The 17,986-nt window shown below is 34.1% G+C and overlaps 1 protein-coding gene across 1 annotated transcript in view; it reads right to left on the bottom strand.

The window, feature by feature from the left end:
• Positions 1–16,354, bottom strand: part of mst1 (macrophage stimulating 1) — a 28,962-nt gene extending 12,608 nt beyond the window's left edge. Inside the window, 7 exon segments of the mRNA XM_061874593.1 lie at positions 736–854; positions 939–1,059; positions 5,293–5,429; positions 5,499–5,613; positions 5,762–5,877; positions 10,712–10,856; positions 16,123–16,354. Of these exon segments, the coding sequence (XP_061730577.1) occupies positions 736–854; positions 939–1,059; positions 5,293–5,429; positions 5,499–5,613; positions 5,762–5,877; positions 10,712–10,856; positions 16,123–16,288 (919 nt within the window). The 5' untranslated portion in view covers positions 16,289–16,354.
• Positions 16,355–17,986: the final 1,632 nt, after the last annotated feature.

Genomic DNA, 17,986 nt, shown 5'->3' with positions numbered 1-17,986 from the left:
CCTACAATAAATACGGTTTAAAATTGATCCCGCAGCAATAAAATACATAGCATAACATATGCAACAAATACATATTTATGTACTTTGAATTAACTCTCACGAATGAAAAAATATGTAATTAAAAATAAAAATTTAAACATCAGAATTCAATATAACTTTTTTGTACTACTTTCAAACTTTAATATAACTCGATTGTATATTTAATATTATCCAAGAACATTATTATCAATATGATGATGATGATGATTATTGGTGTTATTATTATTATTCCTACAATAATTGGTATCCTTCTGTGAAGGTGAATGACAAGTCTACCGGCAGATGGCGACATAGTTTTCAATGGTGGCAAACAAATGGGGAAAATCCCAGATTGCTGCTTATTTGCACAAATGATGTTGCAAGTTTGGAAAATAAGCAATAGAAGTTTTTTTGTGTGTCATATTGTAAATAAACTATAAAAAATCCTGGAAAGTACGTGAAGAATAGTAAATATATTGTTAGCGGTGTTAAATGTTGTAGAGGCAGAAATGTGTGATTGTGCCTCATTGTTGCATGTTGCTTTGTGTACTTGGTGATCTTACAGTTCTCTTTATCCATACAATGTGGTACAGCGTGGTAAAGAGTGGTATAAATTAGTAAGGACTAGTATAGAGTGGTACAATGTAGTATATAATACTATAGAGTAGTATAGAGTGGTAATAGTAACTGTATAGTAGAGAGTGGTACAGAGCTTACTACATTTGCTGATCTCACAGTTCTCTCGCTCCATTTCTGAGTCAGTGGTGTAACACCACGGCACAGGAGAGGCGTCGGGGTTACGACAGTAATTGTCGTCTAAACTCTTATCCGGATACCTGACACAAGAACACAAACATGTGATTCTACTACTACTTTTACTGCAACATTCACGTCCGTGTAAAGTACTACAGTGCTTGTACTTTTCAGGCTGGTAGATGTGTTGGTGAGGATACTGCTGGTCCCAGCGCTGGCACTCTCTGCCGCTTACAGTGTGATCCACCTGCCCTCTGTAGTCTTCGCCGTTACATGTGATGCAGACTTCTGCACACAACACCGTAAACATATTTACAAAAAAATTAACATAACCATAAAAAAACTTACAACACCATACAAATATCTAACATCATTACCATAACCATAAACATATTTATAACGCCATAAACATATTTATAACGCCATAAACATATTTATAACGCCATAAACATTACCATAAACATACTTATAACACCATAGACATACTTATAACGCCATAAACATATTTATAACGCCATAAACATTACCATAAACATACTTATAACACCACAGACATACGTATAATGCCATAAACCTATTTATAACGCAAAAAACATTACCATAAACATACTTATAACACCATAGACATACTTATAACGCCATAAATATAACCATAAAAATAACTATAAACATACTTAGAACACCATAAACATACCTATAACGCCATAAACATAACCATACAAATACTTATAACAACATAAACATACTTATAAAGCCATAAACATACTTATAACGCCATACACATATTTATACCGCCATAAATATAACCATACAAATACTTATAACAACATAAACATACTTATAAAGCCATAAACATACTTATAACGCCATAAACATAACCATAAACATACTTATAACACCATGAACATACTTACAAAGCATGAACATACTTATAACGCCATAAACATACTTATAATGCCATAAACATAACCATAAAAATACTTATAAAACCATAAACATACTTATAAAGCCATAAACATACTTATAACACTATAAACATACTTATAACGCCATAAACATAACCATAAACATACTTATAACACCATGAACATACTTACAAAGCATGAACATACTTATAACGCCATAAACATACTTATAACGCCATAAACATAACCATAAAAATACTTATAACGCCATAAACATACTCATAACACCATGAACATACTTATAACGCCATAAATTTACTTATAACGCCATAAACATTACCATTAACATACTTATAACGCCATAAGCATACTCATAACGCCATAAACATACTTATAACGCCATAAACATACTTATAACACCATAAACATACTTATAACACCATGAATATACTTATAACGCAATAAACATAACCATAAGCATACTTATAACACCATAAACCTACTTATAACGCCATAAACATACTTATAACGCCATAAACATAACCATAAACATTCTTATAACGCCATAAACATAACCATAAACATACTTATAACACCATAAACATAATTATAACGCCATAAACATACTTATAACGCAATAAACATAACCATAAAAATACTTATAACGCCATAAACATACTCATAACGCCATGAACATACCTATAACGCCATAAATTTACTTATAACGCAATAAACATTACCATTAACATACTTATAACGCCATAAGCTTACTCATAACGCCATAAGCATACTCATAACGCCATAAACATACTTATAACGCCATAAAATTAACCATAAACATACTTATAACACCATATACATACTTATAACGCCATAAACATAACCATAAACGTACTTATAACACCATAAACATACTTATAACACGATAAAAATACCTATAACGCCATAAACATAACCATACAAATACTTACAACACCATAAACATACTTAGAAAGCCATAAACATACTTATAACGCCATAAACGTAACCATAAACATACTTATAACACCATAAACGTAACCATAAACATACTTATAACACCATAAACATACTTATAAAGCCATAAACATACTTATAACACCATAAACGATTGATTGATAAACATACTTATAACACCATAAACATACTTATAACATTATAAACATACTTATAACACCATAAACATACCTATAACGCCATAAACATAACCATAAAATACTTATAAAACCATAAACATACTTATAAAGCCATAAACATTCTTATAACACCATAAACATAACCATAAACATACTTATAATGCCATAAACATAACCATAAACATACTTATAACACCATGAACATACTTACAAAGCATGAACATACTTATAACGCCATAAACATACTTATAACGCCATAAACATACTTATAACGCCAAAAATATAACCATAAAAATACTTATAACGCCATAAACATTTTCATAACGCCATGAACATACTTATAACGCCATGAATTTACTTATAAAGCCATAAACATACTTATAACGCCATAAACATACTTATAACGCCATAAACATTACCATTGACATACTTATAATGCCATAAGCATACTCATAACACCATAAACATACTTATAACCCCATAAACATACTTGTAACGCCATAAACATAACCATAAAAATACTTATAACGCCATAAACATACTCATAACGCCATGAACATACTTATAACGCCATAAATTTACATATAACGCCATAAACATTACCATTAACATACTTATAACGCCATAAGCATACTCATAACGCCATAAACATACTTTTAACGCCATGAATATACTTATAACGCCATAAACATAACCATAAACATACTTATAACACCATAAACCTACTTATAACGCCATAAACATACTTATAACGCAATAAACATAACCATAAAAATACTTACAACGCCATGAACATACCTATAACGCCATAAATTTACTTATAACGCAATAAACATTACCATTAACATACTTATAACGCCATAAGCATACTCATAACGCCATAAACATACTTATAACGCCATAAACTTAACCATAGACATACTTATAACACCATAAACATACTTATAACGCCATAAACATACTTATAACACCATAAACATAACCATAAACGTACTTATAACACAATAAACATACTTATAACACCATAAAAATACCTATAACGCCATGAACGAAACCATAAACATACTTATAACACCATAAACATACTTATAAAGCCATAAACATACTTATAACACCATAAACGATTGATTGATAAACATACTTATAACACCATAAACATACTTATAACATTATAAACATACTTATAACACCATAAACATAACCATAAACATACTTATAACATTATAAACATACCTATAACGCCATAAACATAACCATAAAAATACTTATAACGCCATAAACATACTCATAATGCCATGAACATACTTATAACGTCATAAATTTACATATAACGCCATAAACATTACCATTAACATACTTATAACGCCATAAGCATACTCATAACGCCATAAACATACTTATAACGCCATGACTATACTTATAACGCCATAAACATAACCATAAACATACTTATAACGCCATAAACATACTTATAACGCCATAAACATAACCATAAACATACTTATAACACCATAAACATAATTATAACGCCATAAACATACTTATAACTCAATAAACATAACCATAAAAATACTTATAACGCCATGAACATACCTATAACGCCATAAATTTACTTATAACGCAATAAACATTACCATTAACATACTTATAACGCCATAGGCATACTCATAACGCCATAAACATACTTATAACGCCAAAAACATACTTATAACGCCATAAACTTAACCATAAACATACTTATAACACCATAAACATACTTATAATGCCATAAACATACTTATAACACCATACACATAACCATAAACGTACTTATAACACAATAAACATACTTATAACACAATAAAAATACCTATAATGCCATGAACGTAACCATAAACATACTTATAACACCATAAACATACTTATAAAGCCATAAACCTACTTATAACACCATAAACGATTGATTGATAAACATACTTATAACACCATAAACATACTTATAACATTATAAACATACTTATAACACCATAAACATAACCATAAACATACTTATAACATTATAAACATACTTATAACACCATAAACATACCTATAACGCCATAAACATAACCATAAACATACTTATAACACCATAAACATACAAACTTCTTATTAGAGTTAAAAGTGTGAATTATGAAAAAGAAAAAAAAAATCTAACTCAAAGCCTGGGAATCATTTATGGTGATTTAACCCCCAATTCCAGCCCTTGATGCTGAGTCCCAAGCAGGGAGGTAATGGGTCCCACTTTTATAGTCTTTGGTATGACTCATTTATACTTCTGTTGTGCTCACTGTGTGAAGAGTTTTGAAAAAGGGACCTGAAGTATTGGGAAATTGGTCTTAGCGACTGTAAAAAAAAAACTGTAATCCATGCTGTTTTTAACCTACTTAATTGATATTTATTTACATATTACATTATGTGATTACATCTCGTGTGTGTGTTACCATCTTTGCACTGAGGGATGCTGCAGCTCTCGTAACGACGCTCGGGGTCAGTGGTGTAGCACCACGGCCCGATTCTGTCACCGTCTGGATTCCTGCAGTAGTTCAACTCCAGGCCGTTGGTCGGAGAGGGAGTCCACCTGTATGTGAGACACAATCATCATAATGTTGGATGTGATGTCATCGGTCACATGACATGCTCCGCACACCTGTGATCGTGTGGAAACTTGGACCACCACTGCTGGCAGGTGAGACCGCTCCTTGTGGTGAACACCTTCCCTCTGTAGTCCTCGCCTTTACCCACAATGCACTTCCTCACATAGACTACAGGTCACACAAACGGTCCTGTTACATCACGCACTACATCACAGAGGTATGTGTGTGTGCGTGTGTGTGTGTGTGTGTGTGTGTGTGTGCGTGTGTGTGTGTGTGTGTGCATGTGTGTGCGTGTGTGTGTGTGCGTGTGTCTTACCCTTCTTTTCGTAAAGGTCACAGTTCACGTTACGCTTTACCTCAGCGTTGCTGCCGTCGCCCACCCAAGGCAGATGTTTGCAGGTGGGCGTGGGCCGCGTCTCGTAGTTGAATGCTCTGATAGAGAAGATAGCAGGATTACGGTATCACATTTTAGTGGCGCACCCTGTAGGTTGTGGTCAAAATGTAAAACATGCTAGCATGTAATACACATGTAAAACATGATAGTAAACAGTACATGTAATACATTTATAAAAACAACTTGCATATTTATTTGTAATCCACATATAAAACACACTAGTATGCATGTAATACACATTTAAAAATATATTGCATACATGTTTGTAATCCACATATAAAACACTAGTATGCATGTTTGTAATCCAGATATAAAACACAGTAATATGCATGTAATCCACGTATAAAACACACTAGTATGCATGTAATCTACAAATAAAACACACTAGCATGCATGTTTGTAATACAAATATAAAACACAGTAATATGCATGTAATCCACAAATAACACATACTAGTATGCATGTAATCCACATATAAAACATACTAGTATGCATGTAATCCACATATAAAAACACAAGTATGCATGTAATCCACATATAAAAACACAAGTATGCATGTAATACAAATACAAAAAAACACTCGCATACATGTTCGGAATCCACATATAAAACACACTAGTATGCATGTAGTACACAAAACACACTAGTATGCATGTAAATCCACATATAAAACACTAGTATTCATGTTTGTAATACAGATAGAAAACACAGTGATATGCATGTAATCCACATATAAAACACACTAGTATGCATGTAATCTACATATAAAACACCCTAGTAAGCATATAATCCATACATAAAACATTCTAGTATGCATGTAATCCGCATATAAAACACACTAGTATGCATTTTTGTAATACAGATACAAAACACAGTAATAAGCATGTAATCCACGTATAAAACACACTAGTATGCATGTAATCTACATATATAAACACACTAGCATGCATGTTTGTAATACAAATATAAAACGCAGTAATATGCATGTAATCCACATATAAAACATACTAGTATTCATGTAATCCACATATAAAACGCACTAGTATACATGTAATCTCCATATAAAACACACTAGTATGCATGTTTGTAATACAAATTTAAAACACAATAATATGCATGTAATCCACATACTAAAAACATTAGTATGCATGTAATGCACATATAATAACACAAGTATGCATGTAATTCACTTACAAAAAAACACTCGCATACATGTTCGGAATCCACATATAAATCACACTAGTATGCATGTAATACACAAACACACTAGTATGCATGTTTGTAATACATATATGAAAAACACAGAATTATGCATGTAATACACATATAAAACATGTTTATGTTTGCAAGACAGATATAAAACACAGTCATATTAATTTAATCCAAGTACAAAGAACACTGGTATGCATGTTTGTAATACAGATATAAAACACAGTAATATTAATGTAATCCACATACAACGCACACTAGAATGCATGTAATCCACATATAAAACACACTAGCATGCATGTTTGTAATACAGATATAAAACACACTAGTATGCATTTAAATCCACATATAAAACACACTAGTATGCATGTAATGCACACATAAAATACACTAAAATGCATGTAATCCACATATAAAACACATTAATATGCATGTTTGTAATACAAATATAAAACACAGTAATATGCATGTATTATGGATTACATGTAATTCACATATAAAACATACTAGTATGCATGTAATCCACATATAAAACACACTAATATACATGTAATCCCCATATAAAACACACTAGTATGCATGTTTGTATTACAGATATTAAATACAGTAATATACATGTAATCCAAATATAAAACATACTAGTATGCATTTAATCCACATATAAAACACACTAATATACATGTAATTCCCATATAAAACACACTTGTATGCATGTTTGTATTACAGATATTAAACACAGTAATATGCATTTAATCCACATATAAAAATACAAGTATGCATGTAATAAACATTCAAAAAATATGTGTATACATGTTTGGAATCCACAGATAAAACACACTAGTATGCATGTTTGTATACAGATATAAACCACAGTAATATGCATGTAATCCACATATAAAAGACACTAGTATGCATGTAATCTACATATAAAACACCCTAGTAAGCAAGTAATAAACATATACAACACACTAGTATGCACGTTTGTAGTACAGATATAAAACATGGTATTACGTGTGTAATCCACATATAAAACACACTAGCATGCATGTAATCTACATATAAAACACCCTAGTAAGCATGTAATACACACATAAAAAACTGTAGTATGCCTGTAATAAACATATAAAACGCACTGGTATGCATGTTTGTAATACAGATATAAAACACAGTATTATATGTGTAATCCACATATAAAACACACAAGCATGCATGTCATCTACATATAAAACACACTAGCATGCATGTTCGTAAAACAGATATAAAACACAGTAATATTAATGTAATCCACATACAAAGCACACTAGTATGCATGTTTGTAATACATATATATAACACACTAATATTAATGTAATCCACATATAAAGCACACTAGTGTGCATGTAATCCACATATAAAACACACTCGCATGCATGCTTGTAATACTTATATAAAACACACTAGTATGCATGTAATCCACATATAAAACACACTAGTATGCATGTAATCCACATATAAAACATACTAGTATGCATGCAATCCGCATATATAACACACTAGCATGTATGCTTATAATACAGATATAGAACACACTACTATGCATGTAAATCCACAAAGAAAACACACTAATATGCATGTAAATCCACATATAAAACACACTAGTATGCATGTAATCCACATATAAAACACACTAGCATGCATGCTTATAATAAAGATATAAAACACTCTAGTATGCATGTAAATCCACATATAAAACACACTAGTATGCATGTAATCCACACAACATGGGGAGACCCGAAAATAATACGTTACAGTAGTCGATGCATTAAAAGATTACAGTTGGTACAAAATGCGGCTGCTAGACTTTTGACAAGAACAAGAAAGTTTGATCACATTACGCCTGTACTGGCTCACCTGCACTGGCTTCCTGTGCACTTAAGATGTGACTTTAAGGTTTTACTACTTACGTATAAAATACTACACGGTCTAGCTCCACCCTATCTTGCCGATTGTATTGTACCATATGTCCCGGCAAGAAATCTGCGTTCAAAGGACTCCGGCTTATTAGTGATCCCCAAAGCCCAAAAAAAGTCTGCGGGCTGTAGAGCTTTTTCATTTCGGGCTCCAGTACTCTGGAATGCCCTCCCGGTAACAGTTCGAGATGCTACCTCAGTAGAAGCATTTAAGTCTCACCTTAAAACTCATTTGTATACTCTAGCCTTTAAATAGACTCCCTTTTTAGACCAGTTGATCTGCCGTTTCTTTTCTTTTTCTTCTATGTCCCACTCTCCTTTGTGGAGGGAGTCCGGTCCGATCCGGTGGCCATGTACTGCTCGCCTGTGTATCGGCTGGGGACATCTCTGCGCTGCTGATCAGCCTCCGCTTGGGATGGTTTCCTGCTGGCTCCGCTGTGAACGGGACTCTCGCTGCTGTGTTGGATCCGCTTTGGACTGGACTCTCGCGACTGTGTTGGATCCATTATGGATTGATCTTTCACAGTATCATGTTCTCATATGTTCTCATAGTCATCAGTATCATCAGTATCACAGTATCATTTTCTCATAGTCATCATTGTCACCGACGTCCCACTGGGTCATTATTGTCACCGATGTCCCACTGGGTGTGAGTTTTCCTTGCCCTTATGTGGGCCTACCGAGGATGTCGTAGTGGTTTGTGCAGCCCTTTGAGACACTAGTGATTTAGGGCTATATAAGTAAACATTGATTGATTGATTGATTGATAAAACACACTAGTATTCATGTAATACACATATAAAGTTAAAATACCAATGATTATCATACACACACTAGGTGTGGTGAAATTTGTCCTCTGCATTTGACCCATCCCCTTCTTCACCCCCTGGGAGGTGAGGGGAGCAGTGGGCAGCAGCTGTACCACACCCGGGAATCATTTTTGGTGATTTAACCCCCAATTCCAATCCTTGATGCTAAATGTGCCAAGCAGGAATGTAATGGGTCCCATTTTTTTAGTCTTTGGTATGACTCGGCCGGGGTTTGAACTCACAACCTACCGATCTCAGGGCGGATACTCTAACCATGAGGCCACTGAGTAGGTTATAAGACACATATAAGACACACATATGCGTGTAATACACACAAAAAATACATATGCATGTAATACAGTTATAAAACATACATTTTAATGTAATACACATTTAAAACACACTAGTATGCACTTAATACACATATAAAACACAATATTTAATACACATTTAAAACACACTAGTATGCCTGTAATACACAAACACACATAAATACTGCTCACTATTATTTTTAAATTTTTGTTGAAGAAATGTATTCCCACTTTCCATGCTGGAACATCTCATTGCTGCCGCATAAATAAAACTGGTTTGGTCTTTTGTGGTCTGATGTCATCCTCAGTGGACCAGGAAGATGATTAAACAAACTCTTGCGTGTCAAATTCCAGAATAGAAATGTAAAACGACTGTTATAAAGTTTTTTAAAAGACAAGTCAGACGTCCACAACGTGTGAAAACATTTATATTAAAGGTGAACATGTTAAATTGAACACAACTGGAGAACAATTATTCTATAGGGAAACAATGGAACATTGAAATAGTCTGTTCCAGGGTCAAACTGTCACCATCATCAGTGTTTCCATGACAACATGTATTAATATTCACATAGTTGTAGTGTGGTGAGCTACCTGCAGTCCAGTGAGAGCGAGCAGCGAGCAGCACACTCGTCCAAGTTTAGAACCAACAACAGCAGAACCCGTCCTGAGTTCCAGGAAGTAGGAACCAGTTCTCTGCCCTCTGAGCGCTGGAAATCATTCAATGGACTGCGATATCCTGCAAATATACGTTGTACAGTGTGTGCAGAATACAAACAGTAATGTAGAGTGCTATAGAGTGCTATTTAGAATAGTATTTAAAGTACTATTGAGTGATTTATAGAGTAGAATTTAAAGTGCTATTGAGTTATTTATAAAGTAATATTTAAAGTGCTATAGAGTGATTTATAGAGTAGTATTTAGAGTGCTATAGAGTGATTTATAGAGTAGTTATTAGAGTGCTATAAAGTGATTTATAGAGTAGTATTCAGAGTGCTATAAAGTGGTATACAGAGTAGTATTTAAGGTGGTATGGACTGGTATTTAGAGTAGTATTTAAAGTGCTATAGAGTGGTACTTGGAATATTTAAAGTGCTTTAGAGTGTATTTGGAGTAGCATTTGAAGTGCTTTAGAGTTATATTTATAGTAGTATTTAAAGTGCTACAGACTGGTATTTAGAGTAGTATTTAAAGTGCTATAGAGGTATATTTATAGTGGTATTTAAAGTGCTACAGAGTGGTATTTAGAACAGTATTTAAAGTGCTATAGAGTGGTACTTGGAATATTTAAAGTGCTTTAGAGTGGTATTTGGAGTAGCAGTTGAAGTGCTATAGAGTGGTATTTAGAGTAGTATTTAAAGTGGTATAGACTGGTATTTAGAGTAGTATTTAAAGTGGTATAGACTGGTATTTAGAGTAATATTTAAAGTGGTATAGACTGGTATTTAGAGCAATATTTAAAGTGGTATAGACTGGTATTTAGAGTAGTATTTAAAGTGGTATAGAGTAGTATTTAGAGTAGTATTTAAAGTGCTATTGAGTGGTTTATAGCGTAGTGTTTAAAGTGCTATAATAGTATTCAAAGTGCTATACAGTGGTTTATAGAGTAGTATTTAAAGTGGTATTTAGAGTAATATTTAAAGTAGTATAGAGTGGTATTTAAAGTAGTATTTAAAATGATATAGAGTGGTATTTACAGTAGTATTTATAATTGTATAGAGTTGTATTTAGAGTAGTATTTAAAGTGCTATTGAGTGGTTTATAGAGTAGTATTTAAAGTGCTATTGAGTGGTTTATAGAGTAGTATTTAAAGTGGTATAGGGTGGTTTATGGAGTAGTATTTAAAGTGCTATAGAGTTGTATTTAGAGTAGTATTTAAAGTGCCACAGAGTGGTATTTAGAGTAGTATTTACAGTATAGTGCTATAGAGTGGTACTTGGAATATTCAAAGTGCTTAAGAGTGGTATTTGGAGTAGCATTTAAAGTGCTATAGAGTGGTATTTAGAGTAGTATTTAAAGTGCCGTAAAGTGGTATTTAGAGTAGTATTTAAAGTGGTATAAAGTTGGTACAGAGTGGTGAAGAGTGGGATAGAATGGTATTGTTGAGTGGCATAGAATGGTATGGTAGACTGGTATAGTAGTGGGTATAGCAGAGTGGTATAGTAGAGGGTATAGTACAGTGGTATGGCATGGAATAGAGTAATAGAGTGGTATGGTAGACTGTATAGTATATACAGTAGAGTGGTATAGTAGAAGGTGATATAGTAGAGTGGTATATATTGTAAAAGTAGAGTGGTTTAGAATGGAATATAGTGGTATACTAGTAAGGTTTAGAATGGAATACAGTGGTGAGTGGAGTCCTATAGAATGGAATAAAATGGTAGAGTGGTACAGAATGAAGTATATGATGGAATACAGTGGTATAGTAGAGTGGTATGGAATAGAAGAGAGTGGTAGAGTGGTACAGAATGAAGTATAGGATGGAATAGAGTGGTATAGAATGGAATATAGTAGAGTGGTACAGAATGAAGTATAGGATGGAATAGAGTGGTATAGAATGGAATAGAGTGGTAGAGTGGTACAGAATGAAGTAAAGGATGGAATAGAGTGGTATAGTAGAGTGGTATAGAATGGAAGAGAGGGGTAGAGTGGTACAGAATGAAGTAAAGGATGGAATAGAGTGGTATAGTAGAGTGGTATAGAATGGAATAGAGTGGTAGAGTGGTACAGAATGAAGTAAAGGATGGAATAGAGTGGTATAGTAGAGTGGTATAGAATGGAAGAGAGGGGTAGAGTGGTACAGAATGAAGTATAGTATGGAATAGAGTGGTATAGTAGAGTGGTATAGAATGGAATAGTAGAGTGGTATGTATTGTCAAAGTAGAGTGGTATAGAATGGAATAGAGTGGTATAGTAGATGGTATAGAATGGAATACAGTAGCAAGTGGAGTGGTACAAAATGGAATAGAGTGGCATAGTAGAGTTGTATCGCTTGTAATCCAACTAGTGACTTCTTCCCAGAAGTGAAAAGTAGTGGTGGTTTAACTAAGCTAAGATGGCTGTTGTACAGCAAGCAGGGCGCAAACTGAGTACACAAGGGACCTATTGTATATATTCCTGCATTATACAGATGCGAGCAAAAAAATCAAACTATGCAATATAATTGATCCTCATAAAAATAAAATAATTGTCGAGTGGTAAAAGATTATACATCAGTGCAGTTCCCAAACATGTCAATCTATCGTGTGCTCAAGACATCATTCTACACGACAAAACAGGTGGAACTTGGAAAAGCATGAAGGTCTACAACTTCTTTGTGAAGCTGGGATCAAACCTGGAACCCTCAAGTCGCTGGCATGGCCGCTTTACCATCCGAGTCCCGCCGTCCCTCAAGACCCTCCAGGATAAATCATGTATCATTTTTGCTCGAGTAAGTTTGCATTTCATGGTCCACTTCGTGTCTCCACCCATGTTTGTTGCCTGCTTTTGTACGTGTGTTTTCTCCTGTTGTTATCACAGTAGAACTATAGATGTCAACATTGTGTGCATGCTCAGAGCTTCATTTATTATCGTTGCCTTTGGTAAAAGTTAAATTATTTTGGATTTTGCCTACATTAGATTTCGTTTATTTAGACTTGCCAAATTGGTGCTTTACGAAACTCTCAGTGTCTTAAGAAATATAAGTAATATCAAGATAATACTTAAATAGGAAAAAATAAATGTTTAAAAAAACAATCTTTAACTGAGTAATCACTGCAAACTCATGCATTCTTCGACTCTGCTCCTTTGGAATGGAATGCATGGTACTTTTGTTGTTCTTTTTCATAACATCCTGCACTTTTTCGCCATTCTCTAGTACCTCTCGAGGAACTCTGAAGAAACATTTCTCCTTTTTGTGATTCAAACGTTTTATACAGCCAAAAAGAACACAAGCAAATAGCATTTTTTTTTCGAGAAAGGCTAAATGGTGCCTAATTCCCAATGAGAACAGACGCTGGTTTGACCACCACGCATATTTAATGAGTCGGACGTGACCTCATTTTGAATCCAAGCATCTGAACGGAATAGAATGGTGTAGCAGATTGGAATAGAATGAAATCGAGTGGTATAGTAGAGTTGTATAGCATGGAAAAGAGTGGTATAGCAAAGTGGTATTGAATGGTATAGGGTGGTATAGTACAGTGGTGTAGATTGAAATCGACTGGTATAGTAGAGTTGTATAGAATGGAATAGAGTGGTATCAAATCAAATCAACTTTATATATAAAGCACATTTAAAATTTACCACAGGGGTAGCCAAAGTGCTGTACAATGGACAGGTTAAAAGATAATACGAAGACCGAGCAAACAACACAACACAAACAGAACATGATAAAAAATAAATAAATAAAACATAAAAACAGGTTCACAACAGGTGTATAATGGGGTGCCATTATAGGATGGATATCACTTAGTGTTAAAAGCCAAGGAATACAAATGTGTTTTTAAGAGAGATTCAAAAACAGGAAGAGAGGAGGCTTGTCTAACACTCAGAGGTAGGTCGTTCCAGAGCTTGGGAGCAGCAGCGGCGAAAGCTCTGTCACCGCTAAGCTTCAGCCTTGTGTCAGGGACCGTCAGTAGCAGCTGATCGGCTGATCTTAGGGATCGAGTGGTATTGAATGGTATGGAGTGTTATAGAATGAAATTGAGTGGTATAGTAGAGTTGCGTAGATTTAAATAGAGTGGTATAGCTGAGATAGGCGCCAGCGACCCCCGCGACCCCGAAAGGGAATAAGCGGTAGAAAATGGATGGATGGCTGGATGGATGGTATTGAATGATATGGTAGAGAGGTACAGAATAAATAGAGTGGTATATTAGGGTGCTGCAGAATGAAATAGAGTGGTATAGTACAGTGGTACATAAGGAAAAAGAGTAGTATAGTAAGGTTCCATAAAGTGGAATAGAGTGGTATAGTAGAGTGGTCCAGAATGACAAATAATTACGTAGTAGAGTTGTACAGAATGAGCGTGGTATAGTAGAGTTGTATGGAACGGAATAGTGTCATAACAGAGTTATAGAGAATGGGATGGAGTGGTATACTAGAGTGGTACATAATGAAATAGAGTAGTATAGTTGAGTTGTATAGAGTGGAATAGAGTGGTATAGTAGAGTTGTACAGAATGAAAGAGAGTGGTATAGTAGAGTTGTATGGAGTGGAATACAGTAGCATAGCAGCGTTATATAGAATGGGATGGGGTGGTGACTGCCTGGTTTCCCTCTGGGTACTACGGCTTCTTCCCACCTCACCTCCAAAAGACATGGGGATAGGTTGATTGGCAACACTAAATTGGCCCTAGTGTGTGAATGTTGTCTGTCTATCTGTGTTGGCCCCACCATGAGGTGGCAACTTGTCCAGGCTGTAAACCGCCTTCTGCCCATGTGCAGCTGAGAAAGGGTCCAGCAACCCTCCTGACCCCGGACGGGACAAGCAGTAGAAAATGGATGGATGGGATGGAGTGGTATAGTAGAGTTGTATAGAACAGAATAGGGTGGTCTGCGATGAGGTGGTGACTTGTCCATGGTGTACACCGCCTTCCGCCCGATTGTAGCTGAGATAGGCACCAGCGCTCCCCGCGACCCCAAATGGGAATAAGCGGTAGAAAATGGATGGATGGAAGAACAGAGTGGTATAGTAGAATTGAACAGAATGAAAAAGAGTGGTATAGTAAAGTTGTAGAGAATGAAATAGTGTAGTATAGTAGAGTGGTACAGAATTAAGTAGAGTGGTTCAGAATGAAATAAAGCGGTATAGGTGAGTGGTAGAGAAAGGTAGCTTGCATGTGCAAAATTTTGGGCACCAGCATGCACATTTGACCTTTGGACCTGCTGCATCCCAGAGGGACACACTATTTACATGGCTAAAGTACTGTTTATCATGTCATGAAATAAGAGAGTAATACTTTTGAAAACAGACAAAAGATTTATAAAACCTTTAAAAGATCTTGGAATGATGAATAAAAACTCACCAGTGACGAGTCCAGCGGTTAGTAAACAACACAGCACAATTTTCATTGCTGTAAGGCAATGATCACTAACAAACACAAGACGTCTTACTCGGGTGTTTTTTTTAGGACGTCCCATTCCAAGTGAAAATGGCAGTAAGAATGTGGGAAAAGAGGGAGACGATTTCATGGAGAAGAATTCCAGGATGTGAAAATGTAAGCCGAGCACCCACGGAGGAACACCAAGCTCTTATTCAAACACAAGCTTTCACCCCAAATGAGAGGCGATCAATAAAATGAGTAATCATTAATCTACAAAATCCTATCTTCATTTGTTTTTCCATTTGAAACCAATACACACAAAAACATAACAACCTGTAATTTAATATCATTCTTGTTTTTAAATTAGCTATTACATTTATTATAATTGGAAAAAGAACAACATTTACTTTTTCTAATAGTACTTATCAAATCAAAAGTACTTATCAAATATAAATAATATAGACTACAGTCACTGTCATTGAATTTTCTTTTTTTCCCAGGTCTATAATAATTGCTTTACAGCCTCATTTTTTTCAGTGCCAAAGGGCAATAACAAGATCCAATAAACAGTTAAATTTTTATTTTCTATTACCAATAGCAAAAATAAAAATCACCAGTGAGCAGACACCATAAACATATTTTTTTGTATTAAGTGGACAAAACATTGTGGGTTTGAACCCTTCACCAGATAGACTAGACCAGGGGTCACCAACGCGGTGCCCGCGGGCACCAGGTCGTCCGTAGGGACCAGATGAGTTGCCCGCTGGCCTGTTCTAAAAATAGCTCAAATAGCAGCACTTACCAGTGAGCTGCCTCTATTTTTTAAATTTAATTTATTTACTAGCAAGCTGGTCTCGCTTTGCTCGACATTTTTAATTCTAAGAGAGACAAAACTCAAATAGAATTTGAAAATCCCCAAAAATATTTTAAAGATTTTGGTCTTCACTTGTTTAAATAAATTCATTTATTTTTTTACTTTGCTTCTTATAACTTTCTGGTAGACAATTTTAGAGAAAAAATACAACCTTAAAAATTATTTTAGGATTTTTAAACACATATACCTTCTTACCTTTTAAATTCCTTCCTGACAATTTAAATCAATGTTCAAGTATTTTTTTTTATTGTAAAGAATAGTAAATACGTTTTGATTTAATTCTTCATTTTAGCTTCTGATTTTCGACGAAGAATATTTGTGAAATATATCTTCAAACTTATTATGATTAAAATTAAAAAAAAATATTCTGGCAATCTAGAAAATCCGTAGAATCAAATTTAAATCTTATTTCAAAGTCTTTTGAAGTTCTTTTCAAATTTTTGTTCTGGAAAATCTAGATGAAATAATGATTTGTCTTTGTTAGAAATAAAGCTTGGTCCAATTTGTTATATATTCTAACAAAGTGCAGATTGGATTTTAACCTATTTAAAACATGTCATCAAAATTCTAAAATTAATCTAAATCGGGAAAAATTACTAATGATGTTCCATAATTTTTTTTTTTTTTTTTTTTTTTCAAAAAGATTCGAATTAGCTAGTTTTTCTCTTCTTTTTTTCGGTTGAATTTTGAATTTTAAAGAGTCGAAATTGAAGATAAACTATGTTTCAAAATTACATTTTTAAGTTTTTTCCTGTTTTCTCCTTTTTTAAACCGTTCAATGAAGTGTTTTTTTCATCATTTATTCTCTACAAAAACCTTCCGTAAAAGGAAAAAAAATGTAAGACGGAATGACAGACAGAAATACCCTTTTTTTAAATATATGTATATAGATTTATTTACTAAAGGTAAATTGAGCAAATTGGCTATTTCTGGCAATTTATTTAAGTGTGTCTGAAACTGGTAGCCCTTCAC

This window comes from Nerophis ophidion, linkage group LG16, assembly GCF_033978795.1.
Source record: "Nerophis ophidion isolate RoL-2023_Sa linkage group LG16, RoL_Noph_v1.0, whole genome shotgun sequence".
Taxonomy (NCBI): domain Eukaryota; kingdom Metazoa; phylum Chordata; class Actinopteri; order Syngnathiformes; family Syngnathidae; genus Nerophis; species Nerophis ophidion.
The sequence above is the reverse complement of the archived record's forward strand: the minus strand, read 5'-3'. Positions and strand labels throughout refer to the sequence as shown.